The 14,872-nt window shown below is 39.6% G+C and overlaps 1 protein-coding gene across 2 annotated transcripts in view; it reads right to left on the reverse strand.

The window, feature by feature from the left end:
• The window catches only part of DCT (dopachrome tautomerase), an 80,941-nt gene that overhangs the window by 10,057 nt on the left and 56,012 nt on the right, over positions 1–14,872 (reverse strand). For both annotated transcript variants that reach the window (XM_070240390.1, XM_014732151.3), the window contains 3 exons: positions 14,704–14,870; positions 11,713–11,892; positions 9,984–10,119 (listed from right to left, as the gene is read on the reverse strand). In XM_070240390.1, coding sequence (XP_070096491.1) covers positions 9,984–10,119; positions 11,713–11,892; positions 14,704–14,756 — 369 coding nt within the window. In that variant the 5' untranslated portion in view covers positions 14,757–14,870. The remainder of the gene's footprint in view (positions 1–9,983; positions 10,120–11,712; positions 11,893–14,703; positions 14,871–14,872) is intronic.

Here is a 14,872-nt window from a genome sequence, read left to right on the forward strand (position 1 = left end):
AGGGATTTATTTCCTGAACAGACTTTTAAAGCTCATGGCAGAGACAATCACCTTATAAACCAAAACATCAAATTATAAGACCTGGGCTTTTAGTGAGAGAAAAGATTTTTTGAATTCTAAAGCCTTGGCTTTGAGTAACAAAATTTAAGCCCAGAGGGAATAAAGGCCTAGAGTTTATCATGTAAGCAACCACTTTGGGAGAAGACATGATAGTGCAAGTGATGAGTGTTTCCCACAGTGGAGTTCAGAAAAAGTCATCTTTGAGAAGGCGCATCACGTCTGGAAAAGGAGCAAATAACTTTTGGAAAGCATCGGAATTCACCTAGTGCAAAGTGTAAATAATTAAGGAGGGGACAAGACTAAAGCAATTCATAATTTGGAGAGATAAAAGAACAGGGAAAAATAATAAGGAGAGATTATAGGTCTCAGAAGGCCTATAAAACATGATACAATGAATGCTGTAGTGGGAACTCTGTCCAGAGAACCCAGTTTATAGACTGTAGTAAAGAAGGCAAGTGCGTGCCAAGAAGATGCAAAGGATGCAATAAACAAGATGCTATGAGCAAGAACGTGTCCACGGGCTAGAAAGAGAAGTGGTGCAACCAGCAGAATGGGTATTTTTGTTAAAGTTGTGAACATTGTCCCTACACGAGATACCTTGAATCACTCTTGAGAAACTAATGGTATCCTTGTGGATACAAGTTGAAAATGAGCTCAGTTATTATCTCTGTAAAGGCCAAATGTAATTTGAGGGTAATAAAAGTAAAAGGGGACTCTTGTGGCTTTATCTGCTGTAGAGATACCTAGCTATGTGATAGTGTTAAAAATTGAGTGCTTCAGAAATGAGGTTACAAATGTTGGTATACAAACCTATTCTACCTTGTTCCCACAAAATAAACATAGGTACAGGAAGAAAAAAAAGCAACTGAATTTCAAACTGGAGGCATTATTGAAGAAAATGTGATTACATAGGCTCTGAAGGTAAAGGTTTTTTTTTTTTAAACATAGGCAGTAAGCTTCTTTTTTTTTTTTTTTAAAGATTGGCACCTGAGCTAAGAACTGTTGCCAATCTTCGTCTCCTTTTTTTTTCCCCCTGCTTTTTTCTACTCAAATCCCCCAGTACACAGTTGAATGTTTTAGTTGTGGGTCCTTCTAGTTGTGACATGTGGGACGCTGCCTCAATATGGCCTAATGAGAGGTGCCATGTCCGCGCCCAGGATCTGAACCCTGGGCCGCCGAAGCGGAGCACGTGAACTTAACCACTCAGCCATGGGGCCGGCCCCAAAGTTTTTAAATGTAACCCTTGCAGGAGAAAGCAATTAATCAACAAATATTGTGCTTATGGGCATAAATAAACTTAATAAAATATGGGGAAAGCATGCTTATCTTTCTCAAGATCATTGGAAGATAAAGTTACTATTAAACTTAACCTTAACTTAGATGGCTGCACATTCAGATTCCTGCCACACTGGTGACATGAGAAGCGTTTTTGCCCACGGAGGAGTGCCATGGAAACCTGAGGCTGTCTGCAAAGACATTTGTATGTTACGAAAGACCGGCACACTGTGGTTGTCACGAGTCGAGTTTGCATGTTACTGTCCAAGAGATGTCATTCATCATCAGAGTGGATCTTGTTGTGGTAATGTGAACGTGCTCTGGTCCTCAGAGAATTTGTATGTGATCATTTAGAAGTCACATAGTAGACGTACAGTTCCATATGAGAAGTTCCAATTTAAAACTTAAGGTAGAAGGCCAAAGTAAAAGTTGAGTCACATTTTCTAAATGAGAGAATTCCTAAAAAACCTATTTAATCATGCTTATTATTTTGTGGTAATATTTATTTGTTCTTGCCTTGTTCTGCCAAGGATTTGAAGCAAGGTATAATCAAGATGTTGGTTTCACATTTCCCTAGATAAGCCATACGTCATAGGCAAAACATAGTTAAACAACACCCAAGCTTCTACTTAGCTGACGAAGCTCTGCCACAGGGAGCTGCTTACTCCGTACCTAGCATAGTGAGAGACGAGAAACAGTCACAGAAAAAAGGACATTGGAGCGATCATAGAGTCTTCCAGGCAGTGCTGAGGCAGGACAGTATGTTTTCTATTTTGCTCTAATTTTCTCTTCTTGTCCTTCCCTATCTATGCTCTCCTTGCATCCTAAGCAGACAGAATAGAAGATATTTTTCAGACATTTTGGAGGAGTTACATAAGGAAAGCACTATTTCTGCATAGATTTGTATAATAGCATTATTATTATTAAAATATACGTATGTATACATAAAATGTAACAATATACACTGTATACAAGATATAACAGCATGTATACAAAAAGAAATATCAAGAGCATTAGAAATTCAGTTGCTGGGGTCCAGCCCCGTGGCCAAGTGGTTAAGTGCGCGAGCTCCACTTTGGTGGCCCAGGGTTTTGCCGGTTCCGAGACTGGGCACGGACACGGCACCGCTCATCAGGCCATGCTGAGGCGGCATCCCGCATAGCACAACCAGAGGCACTCACAACCAGAATGTGCAACTATGTACTGGGGGGCTTTGGGGAGAAGACGAAGAAAAAATAAAAAAAGAAGATTGGCAGCAGATGTTAGCTCAGGTGTCAATCTTTAAAAAAGAAAAAAGAAATTCAGTTGCTAAGTCCCTGACGAAGAATGCTTGCAGTTTAAGGATTAAACTTTGAACGGATGCAAACAGATTCTGCTGTTAGTAAGTCAGCTTTAAAAGAAGTGACCAGTTCAGCATACACCTTAAGCAGACAAAACAAATCGAACAGAGAGAACCAGGGTGATGTCAGAGGAGATTCTAGATAAGAACGGAGATATTCCCAGGCTATTCGTGGCTAAGCAATAGCAAAGCTCTAGGAAAAGAGGAACTCAAATCAAAGCTAGAACTATCTTAGATTTGTATATAAATTGTAGTTTACCATTAGACTACTTAATTTCATCAATAATGAAGTATACATAGTTCATCTTTTAATATAGAGTTAGTTCTCAGTAGTGTATGTGTTTATCCCTATAAAGTCTAGAGTTGAAAAGAACACTTTCAGGTGCCATTTAGCAGCTGCCAAGTTAAAAAACCAAACCATCCCCCAGACCCAGCCTACAGAGATCCCGCCACTCTGGGAGACTCTGCCCAAGTAGGTGGCCAGCCACCTTCTCTGACAGCTCAGCTCCTATAAAATTCACCAAAAGTTTATGCTACTTAGGAGTTAGCGACTATACATGTCAGTTATTTAAAAATACATACGTTAATTAAGTGAATGTGGCATTTTAAAAACATGAATGCTTCAAAAGCCAAGCAAAATTATTCAGACCTGCCCTTCACGAATTAGTCTTAATTCCTGTTAACATGATCTAACAGGACTACATTTCCTCAGCTATAATGAAATTAATTGTGAAAGGATCAAATTAAGAATTATCTAAACTGACAAAAGGCAAAACTGGAGCTGGGAGACTTGACATGGGGACATTTTGAGTAAGAAACTGTTTTTCTTTTTTTTTTTAGAGGAAGATTAGCCTTCAGCTAACATCTGCCACCAATCCTCCACTTTTTGCAGAGGAAGACTGGCCCTGAGCTAACATCCATGCCCATCCTCCTCTACTTTATATGTGCGATGCCTGCCACAACATGGCTTGCCAAGCGGTACATAGGTCCACATCTCAGATCCAAACCAGTGAACCCCGGGCCGCCAAAGCCAAAAGTGTGAACTTAACCACTGTGCCACAGAGCCAGCCCCAGGAAACTGTTCTTATAATCTCTGCTTGGCCACTTACCGGTTTACATCACCTTGTGTTAACCACATTTCTTAGCTTCTCTGAACTTCATTTTTCACATACTTAAAACAAGGAGAGCAGTTTAACATACAGTTTTGTGAAGTTAAAAGGTCATGTTTGCATGACATCCAGCACATTAATAGATGCTCAATAATGTAACGTTCTCCTAACAAAAATTTAGCGAGCACCTGCTAAGTCCCAGGCACTGTTCTAGAGGTTGGATATGGTGTCAGTGATCATAGTAGCTTCTCATAAGCTAGTGAAACCTAGAAAACACATGTTTATATGAACAGAATATTGGGTTTTCAAGAAAAATAAAATATCAAAAGAGGATGTTGTATTTTGTTACTGACTACACAGACAACAGACCACTTTCACTAATTCTCTTATGAAATTTTAGGGTTTTTTCTCTTTCCAGAAGTTATTATCCTATATGAAGAGACAGATCACAGAAAAGGAAATGCAAATGGTTCTTTGAATGTATGAAAAGAAGCTGAACTTTGGGGCTGGCCCCGTGGCCGAGTGGTTAAGTTCACGCGCTCCGCTGCAGGCGGCCCAGTGTTTCGTTGGTTCGAATCCTGGGCGCAGACATGGCACTGCTCATCAAACCATGCTGAGGCAGCGTCCCACATGCCACAACTAGGACCCACAACCAAGAATATACAACTATGTACCGGGGGGGTTTGGGGAGAAAAAGGAAAAAAATAAAATCTTTAAAAAAAAAAAAAAACTCTTTAAAAAAAAAAAAAAAGAAGCTGAACTTCATTTATAAGAAGAGAAATGCAGGGGCCGGTCCTGTAGCCGAGTGGTTAAGATCCCATGCTCTGCTTCGGCAGCCCAGGGTTTTGCCAGTTCAAATCCTGGGCGTGGACATGGCACCGCTCGTCAAGCCATGCTGAGGTGGCATCCCACATGCCACAACTAGAAGGACCCACACCTAAAAATACACATCTATGTACTGGGGGATTTGGGAGAAAAAAGGGAAAATAAAATCTGAAAAAAAAAGAAGAGAAACGCAAATTAAAACTCACTGAAATACCATTTTCACCTGTCAGATTGGCAAAGACGAACAGGTGTAATAACCCACTTTACCAATGAGAAAGAGTGCAGGAATTGTCACTCTGCTGCACAGCTTGTAAGAGGGAAGATGATTCAGCCTTCTGGAAGGCAATTTGGCACGTCTATCAAAATTTCAAATGCATTTATTTAACCTTTGACCCAGCGATTCTGCTCTCTCGACTTACCCTACACGTCCATTTACTGCAGCATTGTTTAAAAAGCAAAAGATTGGAAACCACTTAAATGCACATGAGTGGGAGACACGTTAAATATTTCAAGATAAAGCCACACTGTAGAATACCATAATCCTTAAAAAAGGAGTGAGAAAGTCCTGTATGAACGGATATGGAGTGATTTAGAAGAAGTTAAAAAAACATCTCAGGAGTGTCTATAGTATGCTACCCTTTGGACAAAAAAGTGAGGATAAATAAGTAAACAGGTTTGCTTCCATATTTATAAAATATATCTTCAAGAATAGGAAAAAATGATAATGGATTGCTGGAGATGCTTGATACAGGTACTTCATTTTGCGCCTTTTGCATTTGAACCTCTTCTGTGCATTATACATTTAAAAATTTTTTAACTAAAGAATTTAGGAAACTATGTAACAACCTAAAAATTAAATAAATGAAGTGAAAGTGGAATATCATGTGTAATGTGTGCATTATAATTGCAACTACATAAAACATAGAAGATATGAAAAGAAGCAGAAAAAACTGAGATGGAACTGTGGACATTTTAACATTTTTTTGCCAATATTTCTGTAATTATGTCATTAAAAACCACTAAACTGTTAAAAAATTAGAATAAAACAATGCTGTTTTAATTACTAAAAGTATTAGTCTAATTATGACTGTTCTTTTTTTAAGAAAGATAAATAAAATGGGTCCATTTTTAAGTGCTTCACTCTTGGGGAGAAAAAAGCAATGTCCTATACACTTCTTTTTAAAAATTTCAGTTAAACACATACTAACTCAGAAGTATTTTATACTTGTTACTATGACCCATTAATCTTACTAGTTGTATTGCAGCCTAGAACAGTAGAGTCAGAAGGGGTTTTACAGGATTGACATAGTGTACTTCCTCAGATCTTTGTTTTTAGAAACTCATTTTCTCTTTTCTTGCTTTTATATCCCTAAATTAATGAACCCATCTAATCCAGTTAATTGTCTTTGTTAAGAAATACCAATGGTAATAAGGCTACTTGTATGTCTTACTCCATTTGGAATTTCAGTGTATAAGGGGGAGAACAAACACACCAGCTATTCAGTGAGGATTAACCATGCAACCTATGAATCCCCCAGCCACAGAGGAATGAAAGAATTGGAACTTGCCAAATGCACCTTTCTAAAGGGATAACATCCAAATACACCCTAAGAATAGTATCTTTAGGAATTGGGGAGAAAATTACTAGTCTCTGATATGTTTCTTTCTTGGCAGTTAACTCAACTATTTAACTTTACAATCTATCCTTTTCCCTATTTTTTTCTTTTCTAGGTTATATCTAAATTTAATATTGAAGACAGCACAACTTAGCATTCCTGTGATCTGATCTTATTTTCCAGGACAAATGTGTGCATTTCCTTCAATTACCTTATTAGAATTAGGAAATATTAGAATTTCAGAGATTGGTTCAGAGTTTTTTCTGTATCTTAATGTTAAACTTTCTTTCACTCATTATTGTGATCGCTTACACTTTGTGTCTCTCTTGCTTGAAGAGATTTCATAAAAACAATTTTAATAAATGTTGTATGCAGTGTATGCAACATATTTACATGAATTGCCTCATGAACTTGAAATTTCAGAAGCTGTAACTCTAACTTAAATGCTTTAACCTAGTTCTCAATATGTGAAAAGTCATTTAAGGCTCAAATGGCTTCAACATGAAACTCTTTGTAAACAGCCTACGGTGTTTGTGGATTCTGGAATTAGCGCCAAAACATTCCACCTGTGCCTTCAAAGAAAGGCCGTGGCTTTTTGTTTATTTATACGCACATGATAACACATACCAAAGGAAAACAAAATTTTAAATGTTAAATATGTTGAAAGTAATAAAGACAAGGACAACTAAACATCTGCTATCTTTGAACTATATGTAAGTCATGGAATTCTTCGTCTATAAAGTCATGGCTTCCACCTAAATCAAGAAGAGAAATAATGACTAGAGAGATATCCCTACTGCAGAGCAGGGACATTGATCCCTTAGTGCAGGGGTTGGCAAACTAAAGCCTGTGGGTCAAATAGGCCTTACCGCCTGTTTTTATAAATAAAGTTTTGTTAGAACACCACACTCATTTGTTCATATTTTCCCTGTGGCTGCATTCATGCTACAGTGGCAGAGTTCAGTAGCTGCAACAGAAGTCATTTGGCCTGCAAAGCCTAAAATACTTGCTATCCGGTCATTCAGAGAAAAATATTGCCAAGCCTGCACACTTAGTGGGCTTCCTCAAAAGGAGGAGATAAGACATAGCAGTCCTTGAGACAAGAGGCTGAAAATCAAATTACTAGCATCACTCTTATTTCCTTTCATAGGCAAGAAAGATTTGGCGTATAAACCTCAACTTGAAGGAGGATTATGCTGTTCTACTCATAATATTTTGGAGTACTAGATAAGGAGTACTGTTACATTTTTCTTTATGATAGATTGCGTGTACAAATTATATAATTGAAAATGTATGTTTTAAAAAAGACTTATTTAGAGACATATAGTATAGATAAATAGATGTATAGATACATAGCAGAGAAGGTAGACACCAGAAATGTTTGGCATAAGCTGATGGCTGAGATGATAGCCAGAAAAAGGAGGTGAAAGATAAAGTTAGAACCACTGAACAAGACAGGTATCCTACAGAAGAGCAAAGATGGCTGCAGAGGCCTCACAGGTAAGCCCCCACCTTATTAAAAGTTGGGACCAATAGTCCACATTTCCGACAACTCCTTCATTTATTGCTACCACACAAATAGGAGGGTAGAAACATTTTTTAGGAAGAAGGAATACCTCCACCAACTGCTCCCATCCCAGGATTTCTTATAGCTCACTCTTACCTGCTTCTACCTATCTGGGAGTCCAGAAAGCTACCGGGACCCTCACACCACCAGACAAGGTTAGAATCCTTGGAAGCTCTATCTCTACCCTTGCTCTTCATATCTCCCTTTTTTGTACCCTGGCTGGAGTGAAAATAACCATCATCTTTGAAATACGTCTGACTTTGTATTTGTCAGTAAATCACCTTAGGGCACAACTGTCTACTATGGAGCACAAGACAAGGAAACTTAACTAGGATTTGCAAATTCAAACCCAACACATAGTTCTCTAATCCGTTCCCACTCACTACCACAAGACACAGTCATATGTTTATGATGACATTTGTATTGTACTTGACAGTTGCCAGAGCAGCATCATAATATCCTAATTTATGACGAGTTGCTTTAATGAGTACAACACTTTTCCCCGAAGCCAGATCCAGCCTGTGACCCGCACTTTGCAGAGTGGGAAACAGAGGCTCCACATAGTTCAATGAGGCTCCCAAGACTGCACAAGTCAGGACTAAATAGAACTGATTTGACTTGTAATCCAGTGCTCTTTTGACTATATCATGTGGCCTCCCAGGAGTCCAGAGAAACAAACTGCTGTAAACTGATGGTTTCAGGATGCATTGTGCTGTGGACTGATTTGTGGCCCCTTCCTCCTCCAAATTCATATGTTGAAGGCCTAATCCTCAATGTGACTGTATTTGGAGATGGGGCTATAAGGTGGTAATTAAGGTTAAATGAGGTCATAAGGGTGGGGCCCTAAGAAGATGGGGTTAGTTGTCCTTATAAGAAGTACACACCAGCGAGCTCACTCCCTTGCTCTTTCTGTCATGTAAGGACACAGCAAGAAGGCAGTGGTCTGCAAGCCAGGAAGAGAACTTTCCCCAGGAACCGAATCAGCCAGCACCTTGATCTTGGACTTCCCAGTCTCCAGAACTCTGAGATATAAATTTCTGTTGTTTAAGCCACACCCAGTTTGTGTTATTTTGTCACAGCAGCCTGAGCAGACTAAGACACACTGCTAAGAGTAACATTAAGATCAGGAAAACTCGGGGAAAAAACCATACAGTGTCTGTTTGCTACAGTGCGATCCAACTGGATAAGAATGTAAACTCTAAATACTGGCAAAATAAAAAAGGACCAGCAGTGAAATTTCTTCTTGTAATTGCTCTGAAACCATCTATCCAAGACACGACCCTGAAGACAGACGGACTGTGTTAAAATAGTGGATGGTGAGTGAAGTGTCTGTGGAGCAGATACTTTGTTGGGTTCAGCAGCTGAGAAACAAACGTTTCTGTCATCTAAAGCTTCTAAGCCAGCTTCGGTGAGCTTTACTTGAGGAAACAAAGCAGGCTCTGACATCCAGAAGCTGGCCTAGCCCTATCAGCAAGGTCTCGGTGTTCTCCTGTTGGACGTAAACAGGAATGTTACATGGAATATCAACACCAGATAAGGCCACTCTGTGACTGTGATGGATCAGGATAAAACCAAGGCAATTCCATAATCGTGTCTCATCGCAGACAAAACGTGAACATTGTCCAAACCACAAAATACCCAACATGAAGATTAGCCCTTTCTGGCTAATACAAGTGACTGCCGCTGCTTCACCAATTAGTCTGCCCACCCTAGAGAGAAGAACTATTGGGATACCCAATCAGAATTACCCCTGCTTCCTGACAGCATCCAATCCACAGCAAAGCCCTGCTTCCTTAAGCCCTCCCAAAATCACCCAGCAAGAGCCCAAATCCTTTCAGGCTTTTCTAATGCCTGAGACACTCTATTATGCTAACTTATGATACATATTATGCTAAGTTATGACCTAATTTATAATATTATTATGCTAATTTATGAATCCACTTCTGGACTGTAAACTCCTGGCTGGGGTCATTCCAAAGCTAACCATCTCTGCAGCATGGGTTTCTGATGAGGGAACTTCAGATGCTATCTAACCACCCCTATGATGCAGATTAAAGTTAATTCACATAGGCATAAATCCCATGGTTCCCACAGAGAATAAAACACATCCCAAACTTTAATCTTATTGAAAGGCAAATAAATCCAACATATTGTTTAGAAAATTTTCATCTACTCTGAGTCTTTGAACATACCACAAAAATGGGATCATTGGCCGCAGAATGTGGCAAAGCACTTGTCCCGTTCAGGAAAGAATGAACCAAATTATGAAGGCTGAGCACTTGAGAGTCCAGGGTCCCATCCGCTTTATCAAACCCTTCCAGGGCATTCCTGAGAGAAATCAGCATGTCAGCAATAAAAGTCATGGATTAATAAAAGTCTCTTTGGATTGTTTCCAGCCTAGACAACACTCTTCTCATTTGAGTTGGGTAGGAAAATGAGAAGCTCTGTCATAGCTAATTAATTAACAATTCGCCCCAACTTTTAATGATGATCTCCTCTAAGGAGATGGAACTCTTAATCAATGCTACTTCTGTACCTGCTAAGTTGGATTATATCTCTTTTGTGTACTGTATGACAATTAATTATCTTCATTTCTGTCTCCCACGCCGGACTATGAACTCCTAGAGGGCAGTGACTATATATCCTTCAGATTTTTATTGCCAGGGCTCAGTACCATGACCAGCACACAGTCTATGATCATTAAATATTTTTTGAGTTAACATATAATCCTATATTCATATTTCTCAACTAAAGAGACCTGCAGTTTGACTGTAATACATTCAGCATCCTAAATATATCCCCCAATTCCCCTTATCCTTCTCTTTTTTCCCTCTCCCCATTTTCAGGAAATTCTAATTGTCAATTGTCCATACCCTAACTCAGTGAGCTTCAAATTTAAGCATACATTGGAATCATTGGAGGAAAACACATATTTCATGCCCCACTTCCAGAATTTCTGATTCAGTAGGTGCGGGCTGGATCCCAACAATTTGGAGTTCTAACCAACTCCCAGATGGAAGTCTAGGCACTGAACATTGAGAACCACTCTCTTAACTCAAATCTATATGGATTGCACTCTGCTTCAATAACATTTTTATCACAGTGAAAACAATAATACACACTCTATTTCAAGACAGTCTTAAATGTCACCCTTTACCTCAACTTTGAAATCACTCTGAGGGCTGTGACCAACTCCAGCACAGACTCTGAGTCCTGCTACACTTAGCACAACCTCTGCACTCAAGTTCTGTCCACTCTGCCCCTGGCCCCAAATAACCCATCAGTTGTATAGTTTACACACAGTTATGAGAGAGAGAATTCAGTCTGGTAGAAGACCGTGAATCTATCTATCCACCATTCTTTTATGGAGCCCCATCTATCTTTGTTTAAAATCATTTATATCCATACATATTTCTCATACTTCTCAAAGTCTTTTTGGAGGGACAAAATTGTTAGCTGGTCTTGAAATTTCAAGCATTGTAATGTCATTGCTATGCTGTAATTTGAGCTGCATTTACTCTGTAATACTCCTCTGAGATTTTAGACCCCAATATGAAAGTCTATGGCTGACAAATTTTTTTAAAAAAATAAAAAGAAAGAGTATGAGCAAATATTCTAAATGCTGTCTTTAACGAGTTCCCTGGTCCTGAAGACTGTACCTCTATTTTTACAGAAATTAGAAATACAAAAGATGCTTTTGAATAGCTAAGTTAGGAGATGTTAAATCTACACTATTAATTATAGTGGATGGATGATGACTTTCCTAACACTGACCTCTTGTTATCCAGTCCTATCAAGCACTTCTCCATTACTTAGCTTTGTAAACGTCTCCCAAGACCTGGATTTCCTTCCAGGTCATAACAGGCATGAAAATCTGAAAGTGTCAAAAAATGCCAGTCTAGCAGAGTTCAGAGCACCAACCTGAAGCTGAAGGTAGAGTTCTGAAAAAAAGGAGGATTGTCAAACTTCTTGAGAGACAGACAATCTTGTATGTCGTGTAAGGTTGGTAATTTCTCACTGTTTCTTCCCACTTGATTTCTTCTCAACAAACCTTCGTAGGTTCCATTACACAGGGTGACCCGGCGGTTGTAGTCATCTAAGCTAAGATTTGTAAGGAGATTAAAGATAATATGTCAATTCATGGATAGAGAGTGTCATAACTTTGGGCCAAGTAACCCAATCAGGTCATGATAAAATTTTATTACAGCTACCTTACAAGGGTCAAAAATACGTGCTAAAACTACTACCTCTGAAAGTAATTATGGATTAAGGAGTTTCAAAAACCAAGATCCCATAACATATCAATATATCCATAAAGATGAAGAATAATTACCATTCCACTGGAGAGACAGTAAGAATAATTACCATTACAAGGCAAGACGGTGACTCCTGTCATGCGCATTTGAATCTGAAGTAACTGAAAAGAGACCAGGGTGCCCCGTGTTATACTGAGCTAAGCCAGTTTGGTCAGAAATGTCTGTGTAAACTGGGAAAGCGTTTTAGGCAAACGGAAGGCAGATGGAGGTGGTCAGAGTAAAATCAGATGAAACTATACAGAGGAGCGGCATTAGCAGAAACGCTGTATTAGAACATGTTCCAAGGCAGTAGGGATGGTTATGTGGCAAACATGGAGGCTGAGGAGGGGCCATGCCATGAAAGGCTATATCCTACACGTCTGTTACGGCCTGGAATTCCACCATCAGAGCATTATTTCATTGGTAGACATAAAAGTTTAAAGATGTTTCTCTGTGGCTTTTAATGGGTGAGGGCATGGTGCCAGGGATGTGAGAATGGAATCAGCACAAGCATGAGGGTGAAAGAGGCCAGTGCCTGAAAACTAGGCAAAAAAGGCCTCCAAAGCTGCATTTCCCCAGTGTGTTCCGGTGAGACGATCTGTGCAATAAAGGTGCCGGGTCAGTGAGTGCAGTGCAGGCCCCTCTTGAAGAATAGCGATACGCTTACATAAGAAAGGCTCTTTACGTTCTAAAATTAAAAAATCTTTTCAACTCAGCATTCCTTAAATTTATTGGATCATAGAAATCTCTTTTCATGTCCTACCTATTAATACCCCAAGGCACTGTGAGAAATGGTGTTTTATGAAATTACACTAAGTCATGTAAAAAGCGCCTACTACGTCCCTACATATTCTGGAGCACTGTCTGGAGGGCTGTAGGAAAATCTTAAGATGCAGAAGGTGGGACCCCTGCTAGCCAGGCCTAGACCCCTGAAAACACGCGCACACCCAGCCTGGGGGTGTTGGCAATGAAGCTCTGTGCCATGAGTAGTCGAAAGATACAGAAGAGGAAAGCTAGAGTAGTGGGGTTAAAAACAGGAGGATGTCGTAGGAAACAAATGAATAAAGGAAGCCAGAGGAGTCCCTTGAGGAAGCTTTTTCTGCATGTGTTCCGGGAAACAGAAACAAATGCAAGGGATCACTGAGGACAGAACTCTTCATGGGCTGCGGGCTGCTGGTCTGCGTGTGTGTTCTTTGGTACTTCAGAGGCCATTCTCCCCTGCCCCATGCCTGTCCTCTCAACTCACTAGCACCCGTGGCCCAGCCCTACCAGACTGCTACAACAGACTTTTCTAGCTTCAGACGTGATGTCCCCTCCATCTGGGACACACTCACCACCCTCCCCTACATCTAGCTGAGGTCTGTGCCTACTTAAAGTCCCTGGATAATCATCCCCACCTGTTAGAGACTTTTCCTGACTCTCTTCTTGGCTGTGCACATATGTCTATTAAGATACTTCTCACGTTGTTTTGTAACTTGTTTACAAGCAATTTACCTTTGTAAACACAATACGATATTCAAAAGGGAAGCTATATTTTATTCATCCTTGTATTCTCAGCACTATTACACTGATTAGAATATGATCAGTGCTTAAGAAGTGTGGGCTGAATGCAGGAACTACTTCTAATTTTGAAACAGTTGATCTCAAAATGAAGACCAAGCCCAACAGGCACATGAAAAGATGCTCAACATCACTAATCATCAGGGAAATGAAAATCAAAACTAGACTTATATACCATCTTACACCCATCAAAATGGCTATAATCACCAAGACAAAAAACAACAAATGTTGGAGAGGTTGTGGAGAAAAGGGAGCCCTCATACACCACTGGTGGGAATGCAAACTGGTGTAGCCGCTGTGGAAAACAGTGTGGAGACTCCTCAAAAAATTAAAAATAGAAATATCATATAACCCTGTTATCTCACTACTGGGTATTTACCCAAAGAACTGGAAAGCAACAATTCAAAGAGACTTATGCATGCCTATGTTGACTGCAGCATTATTCACAATAGCCAAGACATGGAAGCAACCCAAGTGCCCAGTGAAGGATGATTGGATAAAGAAGATGTGGTATAGATATATACAATGGAATACTATGCAGCCATAAAAAAGGACAAAATCATCCCATTCACAATCACATGGATGAAGCTTGAGGGCATGATGTCAAGCGAAATAAGCCAGAGAGAGAAAAACAAACACCATATGATTTCACTTATATGCAGAATATAAACAAACTCATGGACAAAGAAAATAAATTAATGGTTACCAGGGGAAGGAGGGTGGAGGGTGGGTACAAGGGGTGAAGTGGCATATATATGGTGTATGACAAACAAAACCTCACTATGTTATAAGCTATTATGAGCACAATTTAAAAAGTTAATGAAAAAAAATGATGGCCAAGCATACTTAATTCACAAATGTGGTTTCCATACCTCTATTTTTTTATTAAAGGGCTTATAATTTTTTAAACTCCCATCTTCCTCAGGAAAATCATTTTCAGAAACATCTAAACAGAACCCAACATGCATTTGAAACTTAAATATAGAGTGACTCTCCATCTCTCAGACGTAAGAAAATATGGTGTCTGGATTTCCATTGCAGGTACACGTGCCATTACCTATCACAGACAATTTCCCAGCTGGAGAATCTTGAATTCTGGCTGATCAGCATCGGATCGTCTTGTCTTGCTGCCCCAAGAAGCTGGTCGGTACACACATCACACTCATTCCTCCCAGTGGCAAAGTTCCAGTAGGGCAAAGCAAAGGACTCATTGCCAGTGAGTCGCT

The sequence above is a fragment of the Equus caballus genome, chromosome 17 (assembly GCF_041296265.1).
Source record: "Equus caballus isolate H_3958 breed thoroughbred chromosome 17, TB-T2T, whole genome shotgun sequence".
NCBI classification, from domain to species: Eukaryota; Metazoa; Chordata; class Mammalia; order Perissodactyla; family Equidae; genus Equus; species Equus caballus.